The 25704-nt window shown below is 44.9% G+C and overlaps 1 protein-coding gene across 1 annotated transcript in view; it reads left to right on the top strand.

Moving 5' to 3' along the window:
- The window catches only part of OTOP1 (otopetrin 1), a 39431-nt gene extending 14618 nt beyond the window's left edge, over positions 1–24813 (top strand). The window contains exons 3-6 of the mRNA XM_526509.6: positions 6259–6317; positions 9810–9940; positions 14306–15243; positions 23449–24813. Of these exons, the coding sequence (XP_526509.2) occupies positions 6259–6317; positions 9810–9940; positions 14306–15243; positions 23449–23619 (1299 nt within the window). The 3' untranslated portion in view covers positions 23620–24813. The remainder of the gene's footprint in view (positions 1–6258; positions 6318–9809; positions 9941–14305; positions 15244–23448) is intronic.
- Positions 24814–25704: the final 891 nt, after the last annotated feature.

Raw genomic sequence — 25704 nt, 5'->3', positions numbered from 1 at the left:
AACATTTTTGTTTTCTCGTTTGGGGATTAAAATCTTTTAGAAATGTATGAGGATTGTTTCCCACAGCACTGGTAAACTTGGTGTGGCTCAGAAGTAAGGATTTGATAAATATAATTTAAATACACAGCTTAGGGTCAGAAAAATCTCATGGTTGAAAAGAATGTTAGATGGGCCTTCAGGGTAGTGTTCGCCTTTGGCAGAAATCCGTGGTAATGTTATCAGAGTCAGGATCTGAACTGTTGAATTGTCAGCCTCATTTTTTTTTCTTTTTTATGTATATGTTTAAGGTATACAACATGATTCTGTGATATTCCTATCCATAGTGAAGTGATTACTACAGTCAAGCATATTTATGTCTGTCATCTCACATAGTTGCCTTTCTTTTTTTGGGTATGGTAAGGCACCTAAAATCTATTCTCTTAGCAGATTTCCAGTATACAATACAATATTATTAACTATAGTCTTCACGTTGTCCATTACATCTCTAGAATTATTCGTCTTGCGTATTTGCAAGTTTGTACCCTTTGACCAAAATCTTCTAATTTTTCCCCTCCAACCACCATTCTACTCTTTAGGTTATTTTGTTTTTATTTATTAATTTAATTTAATTCTAGAGACAGGGTCTTGCTCTGTTGCCCAGGGTGGAGTGCAGTGGTGCCATCACAGATCACTGCAGCCTTGAATTCAGCTCAAGTGATCCTCCTGCCTCAGTCTCCCTAGTAGGTAGGACTACAGGCCCACATCACCATGCCCAGCTTCTACCATCTGTTTTTGTGCATTCGATTAGAAACGTTTTTCTAAATACCACATATAAGTGAGATTATGCAGTATTTTTCTTTCTGTGTCTGCCTTATTCCACTGAGCACAATGTCCTCCAGATTTGCCCATGTTGTTGCAAATGGCAGGCTCTGCCCTCATTTTTTTCTAACAAAGAAGTTGGAGCTCAGAGAAGACAAGCGACTTGCTCAGAGTCACTGCGGAGACACAATGATTATTTTCTTCCTGACAAGTCACCCTGGAAGACCATGAACTTGTTCTAGTGATACTGCCATTGCTGGAAATATTTTTGGATTTCCAGTTTGAGAAGGTTCTTTGGAAAGTTTTCTACCTCTAGAAAACCAGGGATGACATTTTTAAAACTTCATCTTTTATCCAAAGTGACCTTCAGCTTGTACCCCCAGCTGACTTAGCAGACAGCACTGGATGACCTTAGAGTGTTTCTCTACATCAAACACATTCTCAAACAGTGAAGCTAACAGACAGAACATGCCCAGTGAGCCTGGAAACAGTTTAGCTCCACGGTGGCGTGGTGGGATCACTGGGGAGCTTGCTGAGGGGCTCATTTGGAGGGGCTGCCTTGCACTTGAAAGCTGTTATGGACTGAGTTGTATCCCCTGTGAAATTCATTTGCCGAAACCCTCATTCTCAGTACCTGAGCATGTGACTGTATTTGGAGATGGGGTCGTTTAGAGGAAATTGAGGTTAAATAAGATCATTAGGGTGGCCCAAATTCAATATGCCTGGTGTCTTTGTTTTTTATTTTTTTGAGACAGAATTTTGCTTGTCGCCCAGGCTGCAGTGCAATGGCGTAATCTCGGCTCACTGCAACTTCCGTCTCCTGGGTTGAAGCAATTCTCCTGCCTCAGTCTCCTAAGTAGCTCCGATGACAGGCACCTGCCACCATGCCCAGCTAATTTTTGTATTTTTAGTAAAGATGAGGTTTCACCATGTTGGCCAGGCTGGTCTCGAACTCCTGACCTCAGGCAATCCACCTGCCTCGGCCTCCCAAAGTATTGGGATTACAGGCCTGAGGCACTGCGTCTGGCCCTGGTGTCTTTATAAGAAGAGGAGAGAAGGACACAGACACATACAGAGAGACAGCCATGTAAAGACACTGGAGGAAATTGACCATCTACAAGCCAAAGAGAGAGGCCTCAAAAGGAACCAACACCTTGATCTTGGATTTCTAGCCTCAGGACGCTGAGAAGAGAAATTCCTGTGATTGAAGCTGATGATCTGTGGTCCTTTGTTACGGCAGCCCAAGCTGATCAAAGATAACTGGCTGCTCATTCCAGGGGAGCCAAATCCCATGAAGACAGAGCCTTATAGTGATACAGTGACAATGTGGAAAGCTTTAATGAGGGCAGAACGAACTGCGTTCGTTCATTCGTTCATTTTTCTTGCAGTTCATCTTTAAATACTGGACGAATATTGTTCTCAGCATGGGGAATACAAGGCTGCAAAGTCTGTGGCACACACCATAGGGGTGTCAGTTAGGTGAGAGACAGTCCCCAAAACAGTGACAACGCTGGGCTCAGTGCTTTGACCAGAGTGTCCCAGAGCAATGAGGCAGCACAAAGGAGGGCATTTCGGCAGCTTGGGGTGAGGGTCGATTTCTGCCAGGGAAGGTCCCAGAACCGTTTGTGAGAGAGGGAGGAGCACAGGTGTAGTGGGTCAGAGACCACTGGAAGAGGGTGTCTTTGGGATGTGCAGTCTTTCTTCACAGTGGGGTAGGGTAGGGGGGCGATGTGTGGGCACAGGCTGGATCCCTGTTTGGTGTAGGGCTTGTAAGCTTGCACTCTGGTCAGATTGCATGACTCTGGCTCCTACCACAGCTGTGTGACTTCAGGCAAATTACTTAACTTCTCTGGGCCGTGTGGGTCTTACTTGCAAGGTGGGGACAATCACAGTACCTATTTCATAGGCTCGTTGTAGAGATTAAAGGCACAGATGTATGGAAAGCACTTGGCAGAGGGCTAGGTGTGCAGCAAATTCTTGGTCAAGGCTGACCACCACCTAGGGGCTTGGGCTTCACCTTGAGGGCAGTGGGGAGCCACTGAAGGCTTTAGGCAGAAGAATGACTGGGACAGATGTGAATTTTCAAAATATCCCTCTTAGTTGGTGGGTTGGAGATCCTAGCTTTCTAATTTAAGGCATTTTATTGGCCAGGCAAGTCAATGAATTAATCATTCTATACCTGTTGGACACTTACCATGTGCTTTTGCTACATTAGATGACTGGAGAATGGAAAAAAGTATATATATGTGTATATATATATATATATATATATATATAACAATTAGGCACTGTTCTAAAAAACAGAGTATTTATTTTAAAATTGTGGCAAATACTGCCAAACCTGTAGATATCAGGATGAAATTGCTTTTGTCAGACCCAGGCAAAATAGGCCTGGGCAAGCACCAAGGAGAGGGGACTCCTGCCTACGTGTCTGAGATACAAAGTGTTTCCAAGGACTTTCTAAAAACCCTTCATGCATCTCCTGCTTTGATGAGGCTAGACATTACTAGACATTCTTTAGGACGGCAGTAAAGCAGGTAAGATGCTCTTGGAAGTACACTTGCCCAGCACTGGCATCTCCACCAATGAACTGATGACAACTCTGGCTTTGAGCCTCTAGAAACGATGAACTCTTTTTCTCAGTGGATTATGTAAATTTCTCTTTTCTAATAAGAGCTCCTCCTTACCCTTCCCTCACCGAATGCGCTGGTGGCTTGCCATTCCATGCGTTCTGGATTGTAATTCTTATTTCTATTTCCAAGTAAATCCAACATATTTAGCAATAATTTTTTCTAGTGTCTTTTTTTTTAGGTTGACAATCACATAACATTTACCATCTTAGTTATTTTAAGCGTACGTTTCAGTAATGTTAAGTACATTCACTTGTTGTACAACCAATCTGAGGACCTTTTTCATCTTGCAAAACTGAAACTCTGAGCCCACTAAACAACTCTCTATTTCCTCCTCCTCCGGCTTTTGGCAAACTCTGTTCTACTTTCTGTCTTTATGAGTTTGAATATTCTAGATGCCTCATACAAATTGAATCATACAGTATTGGTCTTCTTGTGTCTGGCTTATTTCTCACAGCATAACGTTCTCAAGGGTCATCCATGATGTAGCATGTATCAGAATTTTCTTCCTTTTTAAGGTTGAGTAAAATTCCATTGTATGTCTATACCACTGTGAAACGAAAATAAATCTTGGGGCCCCAAAATCACTAAGCCAAAGGGAAAAGTCAAGCTGGGAACTGTGTCAGGCAAACCTGCCTCCCATTCTATTCCTAAAAAAGATTGCTACAGAGATTTTAAAGGTTTTAAAAAGCTACAAACCTCCCTCACAATTTGTCCACTAGGAAATTCCTTGTGGGCTCCAAGATCTTTACCCTAAAATAGCTGTGTTGAATTTCACCCTCACAATGTAAATGGATAGCTGATCCTCACAGGTACAGGATAAAGGACAGAGCTCAAAGTCATCCCTCTGCTCACCTGAGACAAATGCATACCTGATGTCTTCCTGTGCCCGACGTTTTTTTATCTTAGTAGGAATGCAGGTTCACTGAGCTAGACGGATGCATAAGCAACTATTCCTCTACCCCCTCTCACATGTGAACCGCTGATCAAAGACTCAAAAGAATGCAATCATTTGCCTCTTATCTACCCATACCTTTATAAAAAAATTTCTTCCTTGTTTCCCAGTATTTGCCCTTTCTCTTTAAAATATTGAAGCCCTCAAAATCATCTGTAATGAAAGGCACAGACCTGTCTCCCAGATGCGTGTCCTTAATCTTGGCAAAATAAACTTCTAAATTGATTGAGACCTGTATCAGGTACTTTTTGGTTTATATTACATTTTGATCATCCACTCATCCATCAGTGGGCACTTCAGTTGCTTCTACCTCTTGGCTATTGTGAATAATGCTGCTATGAACATGGGTGGACAAATATCTTTGTGAGAACTTCCTTTCACTTCTTTTGGATATATATATATATATACCCAGAAGTGGTATTGCTGGACCGTATGATAATTCTGAAAAAAAAAGCAAAAAGCATTTATTTAAAAAATATAATGTAACATTACTGAGAAAAAATGGGAAAGATAATAAAAATGCACCTGTAAGGAAATCAACTGAAATCAGCATTTGCTATTGTTTTTATGTATTTCCTCCATTCCTCGTACTTAAAGTGTACAGTCTTCTCAAAGTTTGTGGGTGTAGAATTTTCTATTACAAGTTTTTCACTAAAAAAAGTTTTCAATGTTGGTAGGTAGTTTTTATAAAAAGCATCAATTAAATGGCTGTCTAATTTCAAATCATTGATAATTGCTAATTTACTTAACTGTTTCCCTATTATTGGGCTGAATGCTTTAACAAGGAGTCACTGCTGTCTGTTTTTATTATTGGTTGTTTCAAGACAGTTAATGCTCTGAATGTGTATTCCTGAGTAAGACAGTAAATCTTAGGTAAAAGAATGTGAAAGAGGTGATATGTGTAAGTGTATTTTATATTTTACTGTCTGATTTTATTTTTATAACTCTTAACTAGAGAATAAAGATTAAATGAGACAAATTTATAAAATGCCTACCAGTGTTTGGCATGCTATAGGTGCTCAATATGTGTTTATCTCTAAAATGAAGCCCAAAACATTTTAGAAGCCCAAATAATGCCTAGTATATAGGAGGAGCTCAGACAATTTCAGTAAATTAGTGAGTTAACAGTGGAGAATATTTATTGAAAACATACACGCTTCTTCAGGTGCTAGTCTAAGTGATTGACATGGATCATTTCATTTAATTGCTCACAACATCCTCTAGGGTAAGTTCCTGTGGGAAAACAGATTCAGCAAGGTTCCCTGACTTGCCCAAGGCCGTGGGCTATTCAGTGAGGAAGTCAGGATTTTCACAGGTCTGATACTATATAGCACCCATGATTTCAGTCCCTTCCCCGTATGCTGCTAGTGACTGCATAACCAGGGGACTGCCTAGCATATGTAATAGAGTGAAACAAAAGACCAGCCCAAATCAATTTCATTATTTATTTAAAGCTCTCAACATTTCCTTTCTGGCCACTGGCACAGAGTAACTGTACAGTGAATATTTCTTAGATGAAAACTAACATGTGATATAAACCAGTTATAGGATTAATGTCAAGCAGGCTACTACTTCCATACCCTGTCCCACAGCAGACATCCTCAATCAATCACCCCCATATCACAGAAGACATCCTTAATCAATTGCAGCACCATTTCTTCCTGAACCAAGAGGCCTCACTTTATTTTTCTGCACAGTACTCCTGGATCATTGTCCCCATTGAGGAGTGGCACTGCCACCTAAGATGGAGTAGGAGGTCACCGATGTCCCAGCATTTTATCATACATTTTCTTTGAGTTTTATAGCTTCTCAAGTTTGCAAGTGTAAAGATGAGTGTCTCACCGATTTTTCTTTTCTTTCTTTATTTCCATCTAGGTATATTTTCTTTGGGGGCATGCAAAGGATATTATCCAGTCTTTCAAAACACTGGAAAGGTAAAAATTGTGGGTAATTGCTTTATATGTTGAATTTGGCATTCATTTAGAATTTTCAAAACTCATCACTGCCATCTTGCTTTGGTTATAAAAACAGACCAACTCTCCCCTCAGTCCTGAAAGCTAAGCTCTCACTTGTGGCTGAGAGAAGAGGGTCACTGCTTTTGGCTTCTCCATGGGACAGGTCCAGAAGTAGCATGGGGTGGGCTTGAATTTTGAAGCTGAATCTGCATCTTAGACACTTTTCCCTTATGACCCTCAGTTTCCTCATCTATAAAATGGAGATGAAGGGAAGAAAATGTAATTTCTTTTTTTAACCCTCATAAGTTCTCAGTTGAGGTGCTGTCCTGAAAACAAAGGTCAGATTAACAAGAGAAAAACTAGCAGGAGTTTATTGACACTTGCTGTGTGCCCATCACGTGGGAGGGACTTCAGTTCTAACATATTTCTCTTAAGGCAGTGGTTTAGGGGCCTTGCTTAGACAGTATTTTAACAAAGAGCCATAAATCCTATAAAGACAAAACAAAGCTAAGTTTGCTCCCAGATTTTCTTATCTCTGCTGGCCTCCTTTCTGAGCTGGTAAGAGCCCAGAGCTGTCCCCAGTAAGAACAAAACTCACATCTCTTTCTGTACGCAGGAAAGGAAGGGGAGGTAGCAAGATCTTTTGTTTTTGTGAATCGCCATCCTGCCTTCAGGCAGGCGCAGGGAGAGGCAATGTCCCCCGCATTTTTAACCTTCTGCCACTTGATAATCTTCAGTATTGTAGAGAAGAATCTATTTGTTTCTTTCAGAGAAAATAACATAGACTGCCTCAAGGACCGAATGAAGGAATTGATGTAAAGCACCGTGTAACAGGCACTCAGCAAGTGTAGGATCTGTTACTAGGTCCACCCACCACCCTCCCAGGGGATGGTGAGGATGGAAGGAAAGAATCGACAGGGTAATGGAGTGAATCTCCTAACTGCAAGGTGTTGTTACCATGTAAGAAAGCACCATGTAGGACTGGGCGCGGTGGCTCACGCCTGTAATCCCAGCACTTTGGGAGGCCCAGGTGGGTGGATCACGAAGTCAGGAGTTTGAGACCAGCCTGGCCAATGTGGTGAAACCCCGTCTCTACTAAAAATACAAAAAAAATTAGCTGTGTGTGGTGGTGGGCGCCTGTAGTCCCAGCTACTCCGGAGGCTCAGGCAGAAGAATCCTTGAACCTGGGAGGCAGAGGTTGCAGTGAGCCGAGATCGCGCCACTGCACTCCAGCCTGGGCAACAGAGCGAGATTCCATCTCAAAAAGAAAAAAAAAAAAGAAAGAAAGCACCATGCACACACACACACACACACACACACACACACACACACACACAGATGAAGGAAACATACACTGAGATTAGAAATGGCTCATGAGAGCCTTCCCTTTATTGTAGTCTGGGATTGTCAAATCCAGTGATGAGAAAGGCAGCCTGGCATGAGAAAATGACGTCTGCCCTTGGTTTGTGGACCATTTCCACATCAAGCCAACAGGAGGCTGCCAGCTTGCAGGGAGCTTGCGTGGCAGAACAGTTTAGAGTCATGCGTGGCAACAGTGCTACCTCCTTGAGTTCAGTGGGCCTGGGACTGCACAGGGCCATTTGGACCAGGAAAAATGAGAGAAGAAAGGGGAGCTGTGTGCATTATGAGTAAAAGAAAAGCCAGCCGGTATGAGGCAAACGGCATTGTCTGCGTTTGTCAAAGGCTCTATATAATGCTTCCCAGACACCTCGGGGAAGGCTGGCCATGATCTACAGCAACTGGGCAAGCGCAAGGGGCAAACAGATGGGCAAACACCTGACTCAGACACCCTGGGATTCTGTTTCCTTCTCCAATTGTGCTTGGACATTATGCCAAAGGAAGCCAGGATTCAAATGAGGCAAGGTTTTGCCTGCAGTTTCCCGAGAGAGACCCAGAGAGATCAGCTGAGGTTAAAACCGAGAGGAGAGGCAGGGTCAAGGTTGAGGATGCGGTTGCACCATTTTCCCCATGGGCAGATCATGGACGAGGGTTCTCTGGTTGTCTGCTTTTAATAAATTTTCATCCCTCTAGCTCTGCTTCCAAGACCCAGCTTCTTTGATGTCCTATAGGTATTGAGTTGAGTACTGGCAAGTTCAAGACTAAGGCTGAATGCCAAGATTCTGTGGTTTTGGAAGGTTCCATGGATCTGCCCCACCCAGCCAGGCAGGGGACCCACCCAAAGCCTGAGCTGCCAGGTGAAACCAGAATCATGCTTCCTGTGGGCCTCTGCTCTCCAATTTAGGAGTGATCAATTCCATAGAAAGTTTTAAAGAATAACTCTCTCAAATCACCAGTGTTTGCTGCACGTGCTACCTGTGAGGCACATTGTTAAGTACCCTGAAAGCTACCAATGTGAATACATCTTAAGCCTGCAGGTGTAGGAAGACTTTGGAGTATTTGAAGAAATCAGTGACCCTATGGGGACCGCATTCCCCATGGATCTCTCGCCTGCTACCCAGAGTCCAGTGTCGACCTTCCACTTAGTTCTCTTTTGTATCTTCTGCCTTAGGAGGCAGCATGGCAAAGAGCCAAGGGCAGGGCTCTGGAGTCAGACTGGAAGACCTCTGCTCCTTACCGACTCTGCAAACCCCCATGTGGCTGCTTACTCCATATATGACCGTGGGCTCATTCTTGAGTCTATCTGGATCTCCCGCAGCTCAACAATGTCATTACCGAGCAGGCTTTTTCTAGATTTCCACTCTGCCATCCTCAGTGGGCTGCAGCTGTAGCCCAAGCTGGCTGTCTCATGGTCATAAGATGGCCACCACAACTCCAGCCTTCATGTCCACATTCAAGGCTAGATAAAAAGGAGAAAGGGACCATAGCAGACTTTTCTTATTCTTGTTTCTTTTGTCAGGAAAGCAAAAGCTTTTCTGTAGTGCCCATTAGACTAAAGCTCATATCTCACTGGCCAGAATGGCCATGCCTAGCTGCCAAGTAGTCTCTGGCTTGTTTCAGTGTCCTTAGAAGTAGGCGGCATGGCAGAGGGTGTGGATGATGGTTGGGGTTGGCCAATCAGCAGTAAGGGTGGACCTGCTCTCCAGATTTCCAGTGGTACTCTTTCATCTTTCCCTCATTGTTCTCTCCTCTCCTCTTCCTTTCTGGGAAAAAGATTTGGGGTGTGGTGGGGTGGGTTGTCTGCTTTTAGTAAATTTTCATCCCTCTAGCTCTGCTTCCAAGACCCAGCTTCTTTGATGTCCTATAGGCATTGAGTTGAGTACTGGCAAGTTCAAGACTAAGGCTGAATGCCAAGATTCTGTGGTTTTGGAAGGTTCTATGGATCTGCCCCACCCAGCCAGGCAGGGGGCCCACCCAGAGCCTGAACTGCCAGGTGAAACCAGAATCATGGCTGAGAAGGAGCCATGTATTTGTGTGCACACGTCTGTCTCACCCCATGGTGCCTGAGGCTCTCCCAGGGCTGCTTGAGAACTGAGTCCTTGTGTTTTTCAGGTTTGGGGTGATCCACTCGGTGTTCACCAACCTGCTTCTGTGGGCCAACGGCGTCCTCAATGAGTCAAAGCACCAACTCAATGAGCACAAGGAACGGCTCATCACTCTGGGTTTTGGGAACATAACAACAGGTGAGTGGTGAGAGAGGTGAGTGGCCCTTCTGCAATGTTGGAATGTCTTGGAAACCTGCAGAGTCCACAGTGTTCAGAGATGGAGTGCAGGTTCCAAAGAACTGCAGGGCCACCCAACTCAGCATCAGCCAGACAGCCCCCTGTTTTTGAAAATCTTCCAAAACCTGAATCTCTCATAAGTGATGTGTACTGAGCATAATTAAAGGTTTCTTCCATGACTCAGGGACTTGTAAGACCCACGGTGATTATTCTGATGGCCATTTCTCATGGTCCAGTTTGCGGCAGAAATAAATGTCTTTGTTTTCAACTACAGAAGATTGATGGTTGCCTCTGCTTGTGTTTTTAATTAAACCTCTATTACCAGTTCTTTCTAGTAAAAGTATGGCTTTTAAAAATTCATAGGAGTCTAATGGTAGGTTGTGGTTAATAGGCTGTAGTTCATTTAAAGTTTTAATTTAACTGTATTGGCTTATAATTCTAGCTCATGTCTGTTCCACCTTGTTCCTATTTGAAAGCCTGTTGGGTTAATCTTTATATTTTCATCTAAAATCCTTTAGCATTTACAATATGTCACTTCTATATGAGAACATTCAGGCTGAGGGGAATGTGGGGCAGGGAACTGGGTGTCTCAGGTTTGTTCCCATCATGTACAAGCTGTGTGACCTTTAGAAGACATTTAATCTCTCTGAGCCTCCCTTTTCTCATTTGTAAAGTGAGGGTATCCAAATCATGCACTTGCAAAGATCCCTTCCGGCTTTAACATGCAGCAAGTCTGTGGCAGTTTTGTAAACCCAGGCTGTCCTGGAGAGCCACTTTGAACCTGTTTCATCATCAGTGGGGTGGAGACAACGAAGTCACCACCCCCAACCAGCAGCCACTCTTGGTGTTTGGGCCTCATGTCCTCCTTGGTATCAATCTCTCTGGTAGGCTATATATGTGTGTGTGTATGTGTGTGTGTGTGTGTGTGTATATATATATATATTTATTCTATTTTATTTATTTATTTTGAGACAGAGTCTCACTCTGTTGCCTAAGCTGGAGTACAGTGGCGTGACCTCGGCTCACTGCAACCTCTGCCTCCCAAGTTCAAGTGATTCTCCTGCCTCAGCTTCTTGAGTAGCTGGGACTACAGGCGCGTGCCACCACACCTGGCTAATTTTTATATTTTTAGTACAGACGGGGTTTCACTATGTTGGCCAAGCTGGTCTCGAACTCTTGGCCTTGTGATCCACCTGCCTTGGCCTCCCAAAGTGTTGGGATTACAGGCATGAGCCACTGCGCCTGGCCTCAGGTAGACAATATTAACCTCATTATATGGATGAAGCCATCAAGCCACGGAGAAGTTAGCCCAGGGTAACACAGTGAACACGTGATCGAGCCATGATTTGAATCCTAACAATCTGGCTTCAAGGCCCTCTGTGAAAGATGAGGTTGGATTAATTTTCTAAAAAAGGACTCTGTCAGCTCTAACATTCTGTTACTCTGAACTTTTCCTCCTGATTTCTTCCCTTGTCTTCTGCATAACACCATATTGAATTGTAAGTGCTAGGGAAGCCCTGCATGAATTGAAGATTATTATCGGGGGCAGTGACTCATGCCTGTAATCTGAGCACTTTGTAATTCCGAGGCTGGAGCATTGCTTCAGCCTAGGAATTTGAGACCAGCCTGGGCAACAAAGGGAGACCCCAGCTCTGAAAAAAAAAAAAAAAAAAAAAAAAAAAAAGCCAGGCATGCTGGCATGGGCTTGTGGTCCCACCTATAGCTACATGGGAGACTGACGCAGGAGGATCACTTGAGCCCAAGAAGTCAAGGCTGCAGTGAGCTGTGTTTGTGCCACTGCACTCCAGCCTGGGCAACAGAGGGAGACCCTATATAAAAAAGAAAAAAAAAAAGAAAAAGAAAATTTCATAGTGTTCTGTGACAGTAAACTTAATGCTACGATATAGTTTTTCTCAGATTTTTTTTTTTTTTTTTAGACGGAGTCTCGCTCGTCGCCCAGGCTGGAGTGCAGTGGCATGGTCTCGGATCACTGCAAGCTCTGCCTCCCGGGTGTCACACTGTTCTCCTGCATCAGCCTCCCGAGTAGCTGGGACTACAGGCACCTGCCACCACGCCCGGCTAATTTTTTGTATTTTTAGTAGAGACAGGGTTTTACCGTGTGAGCCAGGATGGTCTCAGTCTCCTGACCTTGTGATCCACCCGCCTCAGCCTTCCAAAGTGCTGGGATTACAGGCGTGAGCCACCACGCCCAGCTGCTTTTCTCAGATTTTATAAGTAATATATACATATCATAAACTAAAACAATGACAAAGTGTGAAGCAAAAAAATCCACAACACTTACCCAGAAATGCAGTAAATGCTGTGAACATTTGGTTATTTTTTTGTAGTGTGCCATTTACTTATAGTTGATTTTATACTATATATTTGATCTTTTTTTATTGCAACCTTCAATAAGAGACAGATTTTACATTGTAATCCAAACATGCATGTACCTATGTGTGTATGCTTGATGAAATAATACTTAGTTTTACTATATCAGAGACGCTTCCAAATTTTATTGTAGTTGACTCCACTCCATTCTGTCCTATTCTAGTCCACTGAAAATTATTTCTGCTACAAAAAAGTTGGTTGCTACCTGATTTTACAGCCTGGTACTGGGTCGTGACTTGCATTAAAAAATAGATACACAGTTTGTTCTTACTTTTTTCCATTTTCCTTGAAACGAGATTACTTTCTTAATATTAAAACACATCCTGGCCGGGTGCGGTGGCTCATGCTTTTAATCCCAGAATTTTGGGAGGCTGAGGCAGGCGGATCTCATGAGCTCAGGAGTTCAAGACCAGCCTAGCCAACGTGGCGGAACCCTGTCTCTACAAAAAATGTAAAAATTAGCCGGGCGTGGTGGCACGGGCCTGTGGTCCCAGCTACTCAGCAGGCTGAAGTAGGAGGATGCTTGAGCACAGAAGTCTGAGGTTGCAGTGAGCCAAGATTTTGCCACAGCACTCCAACCTGGGCAACAGAAGGAGGCTCTGTCTCAAAACAAACAAAACACAAAACAAAAAAAACCCCCAAAATACCCAAAACCATAAAGCACATCTTAATTATAATGTGCAGTGGCTGTTTAGTATCTCATTGTTGTGATACACTAAAATTTACTTAACAATTTCTAAATTGTTGGACATTGAGCTGTTCCTCTCTCTCTCTCTCTCTGTCTCTCTCACACATACACACACACACACACACACACACAATTTTACCTGACTTTTTTTAAAATTATATTTTGAGACTGAGTCTCGCTCTGTCGCCTAGGCTGGAGTGCAGTGGCACGATCTCAGCTCACTGCAACCTCTGCCTCCTAGGTTCAAGTGATTCTCCTTCCTCAGCCTCCCAAGTAGCTGGTATTACAGGCTTGCCACCACACCTGGCTAATTTTTGTAGTTTTAATAGAGACGAGGTTTCGCCATGTTGGCCAGGCTGGTCTCGAACTCCTGACCTCAAGTGATCCACCTGCTTTGGCCTCCCAAAGTGCTGGGATTACAGGGCTGAGTCACCACTCCTGGCCTTACCTGACTCTTTGATTACATTTTTTTATTTGTCCCTTTGAGTAGAAGGGTAGAATGGAAAGAACAGAATTATGGGTCAGAGACTGCATCGCCTTTAGGGCTTTGGTGACGTGTTTCATCATTTACTTGCAGCATCTGCCCTCCTGTGATGAGAGGGCCCTCCATACCGCAGCCAGCTTCTCTTCCAGAAGGTGGTGCCCGTTTACTTTCCCCGCACCGATATCGGACGGCGCCTGTCTCCTGCATGCTTGCTTGCACTGGAGTCTTAAGAGGCACATCTTTTGCTAATTAAAAGGGGCATTTTCTCCAGAAAGTATTTTTTAAAAATAATGTTGAAAAATCACACATGTAAATCATCTTCACAGAGAAAACTTAGAAAATACAGGGAAGCAAAATCTAGAAGAGATCAAAAATCATCTGTCATTTTTTCACCCAGAGATAACCATTGTTGACATTTTAGTTTGTGTCCTTCCAGATTTTTTCCATCTGTCTGTGTGTGTGTATCCGTCTATCTATCTATCATCTACATATCTATTTTTTACAACAATAGAGTCATCTTCTCTATCCTCTTTGGCAACTCACCAAATAAATGTGATTTAGGTAATGAATATGCTTTGGGGATACTCAGGGCTATCAACTTAGCCATGATATTAAACATGATAATAAGCTATGACATGTTAAAGCTCATAATCCAGTGGGAAGACCCAAGCCTGAATCCACGGTGGAAACAGTTTTCTGTGCTTTTCTGTTCCCCCTTGCACCTGCTAATCGCCCTCCTGTGTGATCTACCTGTCTCCCCTAGTTTTAGATGACCACACGCCGCAGTGTAACTGCACGCCCCCAACTCTGTGCACTGCCATCTCCCACGGGATCTACTACCTCTACCCCTTCAACATAGAGTATCAGATCCTGGCCTCCACAATGCTCTACGTCCTGTGGAAGAACATCGGGCGCAAAGTTGACAGCCATCAGCACCAGAAGATGCAGTTCAAGTCTGATGGGGTCATGGTGGGCGCAGTCCTGGGCCTGACCGTGCTGGCCGCCACCATTGCTGTGGTGGTGGTGTACCTGATTCATATTGGGCGCTCCAAGACCAAGAGCGAGTCGGCACTCATCATGTTCTACCTGTATGCCATCACCCTGCTGATGCTTATGGGGGCTGCGGGGCTGGCTGGAATCCGGATTTACAGGATAGACGAGAAGTCACTGGATGAGTCCAAAAATCCGGCCCGCAAACTGGACTCGGACCTCTTGGTGGGCACTGCCTCGGGCTCCTGGCTTATCTCCTGGGGCTCAATCTTGGCCATCCTCTGTGCTGAGGACCACCCCCGCTACACCTGGTACAACCTGCCCTACTCCATCCTGGCGATCGTGGAGAAGTACATCCAGAACCTCTTCATCTTTGAATCCATTCACCGAGAGCCTGAAAAACTCTCTGAGGACATCCAAACCCTTCGGGTGGTCACAGTCTGCAATGGCAACACCATGCCCCTTGCTTCTTCCTGCCCCAAGAGTGGAGGTGTGGCCAGAGATGAGGCTCCCCAGGGCAAGGACATGCCACCAGCAGCCAATGGAAATGTGTGCATGAGAGAAAGCCATGACAAGGAGGAGGAGAAGCAGGAGGAGAGCAGCTGGGGAGGGAGCCCAAGCCCAGTCCGCCTTCCCCGTTTCTTACAGGGCAACGCCAAGAGAAAAGTCCTGAGGAATATTGCAGCCTTCTTGTTCCTCTGCAATATTTCGGTAATCTGCACCAAGTTATTCTTATTCTTTTAATTTTACTTTAAACTTTCATTTTCGGTTCAAGGGGTACACATGCAGATTTGTTACATGGGTAAATTGCGTGTTGCTGAGGTTTGGTGCACAAATGATCCCATCACCCAGGTAATGAGCATAGTACCCGATAGGTAGTTTTTCAACCTGCACCCCGCTTCTGACCTCTCCCCCTAGTAGTCCCTGGTAGTGTCTGTTGTTCATATATTTGTGTTCATGAGTACCCAATGTTAAGCTCCAACTTATAAGAGAGGACATGTGGTATTTGGTTTTTTGTTCGTGTGTTAATTCACTTAGGATAAGGCCCCCAGTTCTATCCAGGTTGCTGCAAATAATGTGATTTCATTCTTTTTTTAAGGCTGCATAATATTCCATGGTGTAGAGCTACACATTTTCTATTTATTTATTTTTTGAGACAGGGTCGCGCCCTGTTGCCCAGGCTGGAGTGCAGTGGCATGATCACAGCTCACTGCAGCTTTGACCTCCTGGGCTCAAGCAATCCTCCCATCTCAGCCTCCTGAGTACCTGGGACCACAGGCATGTGCCACCACACCTGGCTAATTTAAAAAACTTTTTTTTTTTGAGACAGAGTTTCACTCTTGTTGCCTAGGCTACAGTGCAATGGTGCGATCTTGGCTCACTGCAACCTCTGCCTCCCGAGTTGAAGTGATTCTCCTGCCTCAGCCTCCAGAGTAGCTGGGATTACAGGCGCCTGCCACCACACTTGGCTAATTTTTGAAAATATTTTTAGTAGAGATGGGGGTTTCACCATGTTGGCCAGGCTGGTTTCGAACTCCTGACCTCAAGTGATCCACCTACCTTGGCCTCCCAAAATGCTAGGATTACAGGTGTGAGCTCCCACGCCTGGCCAAAACTTTTTTTTTTGTAGAGATAGGTTCTCACTGTGCTGCCCAGGCTTGTCTTGAACTCCTGGGCTCAAACAATCCTCCTGCCTCAGCCTCCCAAAGTGCTGGGATTACAGATGTGAACCACTGTACCCGGCCATAATACATTTTCTTTATCCGGTCCATTACTGATGGACATCTAGGTTTCTCTTGCCTTTTTAAAATAAGGAATGGAGGCAGCTTGTAATAAAAATACTGTAAGTACAAAATTACAATATAAGGCTGGAAAATAGACCTATATTCTACAAATCTACCTACTGAAGACTTGCTGTGTGCTAGGGGCTGGGCAGGGTACTAAAGATTAAAGTGGAAAGACTCAGTCTCTTTCCTCTAAAAGGTCTCAGTGTAATGGGGGAGGGAGACAATGAGAAAATCTAATACAGTGAGCAGGACAAGTGCTGAGATGGGTTTGTGCAATGTGTACTAGGAGCAGGGATCCAGAAGGACTTCAGTGAGTAGTGAGTGCTTGACATGAGGCCCAGTGTCAATCGGGAGTGCTTTTGGTTGCAAGTGATAGGCAATTTGATTCGCAGTGTCTTCAGTCTTAACAATGTTTAATTATCTCATGAGAATTCCAGAGGTTGGCTGCTTGGGGTTGGCCTGGCAGCTGAACCATGTCATCAGGCATCCAGGCACTGTTCATCTTGTCACTTGGGTGGTGTGGTGCTTGTTGCCGCATGGTCATGAGATGGCTGCAGCTGCACCAGGCATCACATCTGGGTTCAAGACAGAAAGCAGCGGGGAAGGGCTGGTGCCAGGCAGTGTCTCTCACGTGGGCACCCCTCACTGCAAGGGAGGCTGGGGAAGTGGATGGTTTGCTTTCCAGCCTCTCTGATGGAAGGTAGCAGGGAGAGGAAGGTGTACAGTCACTCACCTATCTGTCTGCATCAGCAAGGAATGATTGGAAGTTCACCAGGTTATCAAGGCAGAGAGAAGCATTTCAGGCAGTGGTACACAATATGTGAAGACACAGAGGCAAAAGACACCATGGCATGTTTTGGGAGCACCAAGTAGTTTGGCATAAATTCCACATGTGTTAAGCAGAGTAGCAGAATGGGAAATAGGATAGAGGGCCCAGCTAGGTGGACTCTGGCTTGAGCAGGGCTTCCTAGGCCTGGCTAGAGTCTAGTCTTTATGTTGAGGGCAAGGGAGGACTCTCTCAGATTTGTGTTTTGGAATGATCCTCCCAGTAGCTGTGTGTAGCAAGGATGGAGACAGATAGGGCCAGAAGCAGAAAGACTGGGAGAGAAAGCCCTGCAACAGACCAGGCAGGAAGGGGAGGAGCTTGAACCAGGGCAGTGATGGAGGGATGGAGAGAAGAAAAAGGAATAAGAAGCATTGTGTGCAGTTGGGATTTTTTTAAAGACACATAAAGGAAGGATGGTGGGGGTTGGTGAGGAGGGGGAAGCAGCCTTTGCCACCGTATGAGTCTCTGCAGTGATGGTGACTGGTGGCTGGAGGGGAGTGCCCCAGTCCACAGAGGTGCCTGCCCATCACTCTGGGTGAAGTCAGCTCTCTGCTACCAGCCTGCGTTATCAAGCCTGCTCTCTGTTGTCCTAGCATCTCAGAGGCTTTTGAGCTTCCTCCCCTGAATTTCAGATGGTGCATACAGGGCCTGCAGCTTTTGATATCACCCTAAGAATGCAAAGTTGGGAAGGTCCCTTCTGAAATCAGAATGGCTGTGTGTCTGCCAAGCAAACCTGGTCCACTCTAACCTTGGATCACCCGGCTTCCTTCAGTTTGCTAGGCAGCGAGGAGGGGCTCTGAAGGAGGAAGGCCCAGAAGAGTTTGGCTGCAGGCAGACCCTCTTCTCCATCTAACAGACATTTGCCAGGCACCTGCTGTATGCCAGGGGCTATGTCAGGGGCACAGCAGTGAACCAAGAATTGAAAGAGTTAACAAGAGAGATAGATACTAGTCGGCTGCATTTTTTTGAGGTGCATGTTCCAAAACACAAATTCTTATAAAGTCAGAGCTAGTTCTAGAATCTTTCTCAAGCATATGCTTTTTGTACATATCCTGTGATTAATATTAATATACATATATTTTGAGATGGAGTCTTGCTCTGTTGCCCAGGCTGTAGTGCAATGGCATGATCTTGGCTCGCTGCAACCTCTGCCTCCCAGGTTCAAGTGATTCTCCTGCCTCAGCCTCCCGAGGAGGTGGGACTACAGACATGCAACCACCATGCCCAGCTAATTTTTCTATTTTTAGTAGAGACAGAGTTTCACTAGGTTGGTCAGGGTGGTCTCGAACTCCTGACCTCAGGTGAGCTGCCTGCCTAGGCCTCCCAAAGTGCTGGGATTACAGGTGTGAGCCACCGCTCCTGGCCTAATATATCTTTTTGAAACTAAGTTCTGAAAAGTTGTTTTTCCCTGGTTGCCTTTTTGGTTGACCACTGGGTGAAATACTTGGCTTAAATTTTTGGACCCACTTGAAGAAAGATAGCACTGTCTGAAATACCAGAATCAAGTGGCAACTGATGGCCTGTCAGGACCCGAAAGCCAGACCCAGGGCCCAGTCCAAGGAGAAGGGTGGGCTTCATCTCTTCCTCCCTGTGCTTGGCCTGTGATGCCCCCAGGCAGTGGTTGGGTTCTGGGGGATTGAAGCAGAGGATGGAAATCATTGCAGGGTGGAGTCTTAGGATACCCATGCTGGCTCATGGGGTGGCACTTTGAAACCTTGTGGTTGACCCCAGGTGGTGCCAAAGGCATCTGGCAGAGAGCAAGAACTGTCTTCTCCAGCATCGGGAGCCAGTCCAGAGGCCCCAGCTGCAGGTGCTGATGTGCATGTCCAGGTGGGGTGGGCTCCACTTCAGAGACGGACATGGAAATATTAGTTGAATTTCCAGGAGCTGTGGCACTGGAGACAACAGAGGGTGGGTGTGGTGATGGGGAAGGGCAGGGTGCTGTGGGAGATGGGTCAGGGAAGGCCTCTACTAAGGAAGGGTGTGGATGGGGCTGGGATGAGAGACTATCAGGGCAGAGCTGCAGGTGTGGGGAAGGGATGGATGCAAGGCAAGGCAGGGCTCACTGGACATGACCTGGGAGCACAGAGCAGAGGGCAGAGGGGAGACCACACAGGGCCTGCGAGCCAAGACTCGATCCTAAACGCAACAGAAAACCATGGAAGGGTCTACACTGAGAGTGACGGGATCTGACACATGCTTATTTTATTATATTTTTAATTGTGGCAAAAAACACATCACATAAACTTTCCCATTGCACCCACTTTCAAGTGTGTAGTGAAGTAAAGTACGTTCACATTGTGCAAACATCACACCATCCATTTCCAGGTTATTCTCATCTGGCAAAACTGAAACCCTGCCCTCATTAAATATGAACTCCCCATTCTCCCCAGCCCCTGACAACCACCGTTCTTTCAGTCTCTAGGAATTTGACTCCTAGACTCCTCATATAAGTGAATTTGTGTAGTATTAGTCCTTTTGTGACTGGGTTATTTCACTCATCATAACACCCTCCAGGGTCTCCAGGTTGCAACTCGCGAAGGGTGACAGGTGCCAAGTGTGACCCATGCCTTCACACTTGAGTTCCTGGGGAGATGGTGATACTATGTTGGAGATGGAGGACCCTGGAGGAGGGGCAACTTGGGAGCAGTGTGTGGAGGTCAGTGTGGAAGGAAGGACCAGAGTTAAGTAATGGACGTGTTCTGTTTCAGGTGCCTCTGTGGCATCCAAATGGACGAACCCAGTAGGCAGATATTTTGGTTTTCTATTGCCATGCAATGAACTACCGCAAATGTATGACAAAAGCAACACGCATGACTGTTTTTATCTCATGGGATTTATTGTGACTCATGGCTTTGTGGGTTAGAAATTCTGGCAGGGCTTGGATAGGCAGTTCTGTTCCTCACAGCATCCGGTGAAGTTGGTGAAGCCTTGGGCAGAAGTTCCGTGGTCTGGTCTGGTGCCTTGGGTGGGGGTGGCTGGGAGGCTGGGCTCAGCCGGGACTCTTGACTGAGGCACCCACAGGTGGGTCTCCAGCATGACGTCTCAGGGTGGTCGGACTCCGTACTTGGTGGTTCAGGGCCCCAGAGCCAACCCTCCAAAAGATTGAACTGGAAGCTGCCTGTCTCCTAAGGCCTGGGCTTGGAAACTGCATGGTGTCATTTCTGCCATATTTTATTAGTCATGTAGTCACAGAGTCCATCTAGATTCAAGGAAAGAGTTCATAGGCCACTTCTCAATAGGATAAGTAACAAGAATTTATAGCCAACTGAACAGCAGACATAAAGATGTGGATTTCAGAAAAGAGGTCCCATTTTCCTGCCTTCCTTTCTTCTCATTTTTCCTCCCTGTCTCCCTCTCCCTTCCTCTCTCCCTTCTTTTGGAAGGTGTTCCTTGAGTACCTACAGAGGTTCAGGGACTGCTATGCATGTTGAGGGTACAGCAATGACCAAGATCTCTGGTCTTCCTCTTATGGGGCTTACAAACCAGGCAACAGCAGGCAAAACCATCAGCTGAGCAAGAAAGACACCTTATAGTGTACCTGTGTTAAGCAGAGAAGTGGAAAAGGAGGATGTGGGAAATAGCTCTTGGGCAGCCACTGTAGATCAGAGGGACCAGCTTAGTGGGAAGGCCTCGCTGAAGGGTGAGGTGAGACAAGGAGGGGCTGGCCACGCATGTTCAGGGCAGAGGGAACAATGGCTGGTATAAAACCCCCGGTGGGAGTGAGCGGTTCTGCTTTGAGAAACAGGAAGAAGGGCTGCGTGCCATGTGGGTGGGGTGAGTGGGGAGAAGCGTGGGTGGTTAGAAATCAGCTAACAGAGCGCTTTATCACCCCATGCGGGAGTGTAGATTTTATTTTAAATATTTTGGGAAGACTTTGGGGGTTTGATCAAGGTAGGGACAGGATCTGATTTCCATGAAATGTAGATCTGGTGGCCGAGTGGAGCCCTAGTGCGAGCTGGGAGACCAGGCAGGGGGCCACCGCCATGGTCCAGGTGAGAAAGTCTGGCTGGACAGGTGGAGAGAGAGAGCCACAGGTGGGCTGAAGATACTGCTTTGGAGGCGCAGAGTGGAGATGCGCTGAGGGACTGGATTGGCGGGGGGCATGGTTATGAGAGTAGGAGGGAGATAAGGATGACACCTGGAGCCTCGATGGACCACCTGGGAGGACGATGTAGCTGAGCAGATGGAGAAATGGGGAAGGTGGGTTGAGTTTGAGGTGTGTTTTAGACACTCAAGTTGCCACCGGAAACTATGAGCCTGGGGTTCTTGGAAGTGGTCCAGGCTGGAGATTGAGACTGGGAAGTCATAGGCCTATAGCTGGCATTTACAACCAGGGACTGGGAGAGAGCCCCAGGGCTCATGTGTAGAGAGAATAGAAAGGGACCCAGGAAAGATCCCTGGACGCTGGCCAACATTAAGAGGCACAGCAAAGGATGAAATGGCAAAGGAGACTGGGAGGGACCCGCCAAACAGCTAGGAGAGCCCCTAAGGGTCACAGCAGCCAGTAAGCAAAGTAAAAGAGAGGGGTCTTGGTTCCAGGGCCCCCGTCGTGGATACCAAATGCACAGATGCTCAAGTCCTCTATATAAAATGGGGTAATATTTGCATGTAACCTACCCATCCTCCCATACACTTTAAGACATCTCTAGATTACTTAGAATACCTAATACAATTTAAATGCTATGTAAATAGTTGTTATACTGTATTGTTTAGAGAATAATGACAAGAAGAAAGTTTGTACATATTCAGTACAGACACAACCAACCATTTTATTTTTTGAATTTATTTATTTTTATTTTTTGAGACAGAGCCTCACTGTTTGCCCAGGCTGGAGTGCAGTGGCATGATCTTGGCTTACTGCAAGCTTCGCCTCCCGGGTTCAAGGGATTCTCCTGCCTCAGCCCCCTGAGTAGCTGGGATTACAGGCACATGCCGCCATACCTGGCTAATTTTTTGTATTTTTAGTAGAGATGGGGTTTCACCATGTTGGCCAGGCTGGTCTTGAACTCCTGACCTCAGGTGATCCACCTGCCTTGGCCTCCCAAAGTTCTGGGATTATAGGTGTGAGCCACTGTGCCCAGCCTACTTTTTGAATATTTTTGATCTGTGGTTGGTTCAATCCACAGACGCAGGTCCCTGGATACAGAGGTCGGCTGTATATACCAGGGAGTGTTCTGTATGGGATACTAATGAAGGCTATGTGTCTCAGTTACCTATTGCTATGGAAGAGACCACCTCAATACTCAGCAACTTAAAACAACGTACATTTATGATTTCATAGTTTCTCTGACTTATGAATCCAACTACAGTTTTAGCTGAGAGTCTCTGCACAGGGCCATTCCCAGGCTGAAACTGTTGGCTGGGGCTGCATTCATTTCAAGGCTTGACTTTGCGAGAGGTGGCAGAGGATTTGTTTCCAAATCTACTCATGTGACTGTTGGCAGGATTCAGCTGTGGCTTGTTGGACTGAGGGTCTGAGTTCCTTGCTGGCTGTTGACGGGAGTACTCCCTGGGCCCCTTGCCGCATAGGGTGCTTCACAGCATGGCAGCTCTGCCACCTGTCTTACAGGAGAAGATGAGCAAGAGGGATAGCAGGTCCTTTTGCAACCTAATTTCAGAAGTGACTTCCTCTGTCTTTTGCCAAATTTTGTGAGTTGGAATTGAGTCGTTAGGTGCATCCCACACTCAAGGGGTGGGGACTCCACAAGGGGGTGACTGCAGGAGCTGGGGATCATTGAGGGTCATCCTAGAGGCTGCCTGCCACAGCCAGGGAGTGGAGGAAGCTGAAGAAGGGTGCAGCCTGAAGCGGGAGTGAGGAGCCTGACAACTCAAGAGGTGGCACAGGGGGAGAGAACTGGGACACAAAAGAGTCTGAGAAGCAGGGAACAGTGTGTAGGTTCCGTGAGCAACACAAACAAAAGTCATTGCTTTCAGTTTTGCAAACTTAATTCTCATCTAAGCCCTCTCAGACACGTGTTAGAATTCCCATCTTTCAAATGAGGAAACCGAGGCTGGGCGAGGGCTGTAGGGATGGAAAGAGTTGGATGGGTTCAGAAAGCGCTCATTCAGGATGGATTGCAGGGAAGGGTGGTTGAGGAAGTGAGCAGGATCATGGCAGACATGGATTTGGTGGTTTCTGTGGAGATGGGAAATGCCGTGAGGTCTTCTTATTGTTCTGTCAGGGGTGACTCAGTCCCTGTGCATTAGGGTCAGCTCCCATGAGGCCTGGGACTTGAGTGGGGCCTCTGTGGTGGCTTGGAAGCTGCTCCCCACCACATGCCATTTTCTCTTCTCTTGCAGCTTTGGATACCTCCCGCCTTTGGCTGTCGACCTGAGTATGACAACGGATTGGAGGAGATTGTCTTTGGCTTTGAACCCTGGATAATTGTGGTCAACCTGGCCATGCCTTTTTCTATTTTCTATCGAATGCACGCAGCTGCCTCCCTCTTTGAGGTCTATTGTAAGATATAGTCTGGGTCCACAAGAGACCTAGGAGTGAGCTAACAAGAGTTCATTGGAGCCAACTAGGAGTGGCCAGGTTGGGCAAATATTGCCTGACAAATATGAGAAGGGCCACCTTTTGTCTGCAAAGATTGTGCTTCCTGTGGGCTGGAACTGCCCATCACCCCTGATGAATGTAAACAAGTTAGATCAAAATCCATGAGGTGGCTGGAATCTGTCCTTGGTTAGTTAAATGCTAATCAAGCCCAAATTATTTTATTTCCTTCTAAATGATTTAGAAGAATGTGATTCTGGCTTGGGAAAAAATCTATCCAGTTTGTTTTTCATAAAAAGCATTTTCTTTGTGTCATTTATCACGTGACTCCATACAACCTTTTCCTGACCACCTGCATAGTAATTTACACTTTAAAAATTTATCCTTCTCAAAGCCTATGAATTTAGACACAATCACAATGAGTTTATATTGTTTCTGAATAGGTTTAATTTCTTGAAGTTATTTTTATCATCTAGATAGAAATTTGTGTACAGACCAATATAAAAACATATTTCTTACCTGAAATGTTGACACATTTTTGTGATCATTTTCAAGTATTTTTAAAAAGAAATTTCACTGTTCTCTCTTTCACTGTAAATACTTACATGTTTATTGTAAAAAATTTGGATATTTCAGAAAAGTAGAGAGAAAAAGTCACCTATGATGCCATTGTTCAATTAACAATTACTTTTAATATCTTGGTGTATTTCTTCCAACCATGTTGATGAGATTCTTTTTATTGTCATTATTATACCTTTGAATGATGACGTAACATATTTGATTTTGTATTCAGTTATTTTCCCACTTAACAATATGGCATAAACCTTGCCCCCATATTGTTATAAATTCTTTATAAATATCATTTTAATGCTGTATGATAGTCTATCAAGTGAATGTACCTTAATTAACATAGTTTCCTATGGTTGGTTTTACAGTGTTTATAACTTTTTGCTTTTATAAGTAACTCTGAAAAATCAACCATATTTGTGAAGCATTTCCTATATTTAGAATTGCTTCTTTAAGATATGAAATTACAATTAGGATGCCTAGCCCAAAGATTAAGATTACAAATATTTCAAAGGTGCCTAAGGAATATTGACATTTGGGAGGACTTTGTATAGTTTTTCCATAGCTATTTTAAAATAATAATAAAATTAATTTTCTTACTGTAAGTATTAATGTGAATATGTTTTCATTTGAGTGTATTTTTTTCAGACAGTGCAGGCAATGGGACAGTAATAAATACAAAGTTTTAAAAATATGACTAAAGTACACTTATTTTAGAAAAAACTAAAAAATAGGCATATATACTAAAAAACAAAGGAAAACATCATCTATACATGTCCCATCTAGAGAATCGGTTCTCCACCTGGGGACCTTGTTCCTTGAGGGGACATTTAGCAATATCTGAGGACATTTTTTTAATATTTATTTTTTATTAAAATTAAAATAAATCTAAATTATGCATAATATTTATACATACTTACAGGGTACATGTGATATTTTGATATAAACATATAATAAGTAATAATCAAATCAGGGTGACTGAGATATTCATACCCTAAAGTATATATCTTTTTTTGTGTTAGGAACAACCTAATTTCACTATGTTTGTTACTCTAAAATATACAATAAATTATTGTTAACTATAGTTGCGCTTTCGTGCTACCAAACACATTTTTGATTGTTACACTACTGCACCCATGGATACGGCTAACACCCTACAACATACAGGACAGCCCCACCACAAAGAGTCTTTGGGCTGATTGTCAATGGTGCTGAGGTAATCTAGAGGTAACTGCTGTTAAGTTTTGTTATCTAGGTAGCTATTAGTACATGCACACAGGCTGGGCGTGGTGGCTCACACCTGTAATCCCAACACTTTGGGAGGCTGACGCGGAAGGATCGCTTGAGGCCAAGAGTTTAAGACCAGCCAGGGAACACAAACACAGTGAGACCCTGTCCGTACAAAAAACAAAACAAAACAAAACAAAAAACCCATTTGCGGTGGAGTATGCCTGTAGTCCCAGCTACTCATGAGGCTGAGTGGAGAGGATCAC

This window comes from Pan troglodytes, chromosome 3 (assembly GCF_028858775.2).
Source record: "Pan troglodytes isolate AG18354 chromosome 3, NHGRI_mPanTro3-v2.0_pri, whole genome shotgun sequence".
In the NCBI taxonomy this organism is placed as follows: Eukaryota; Metazoa; Chordata; class Mammalia; order Primates; family Hominidae; genus Pan; species Pan troglodytes.
This window is presented reverse-complemented; position numbering and strand designations above follow the sequence as displayed.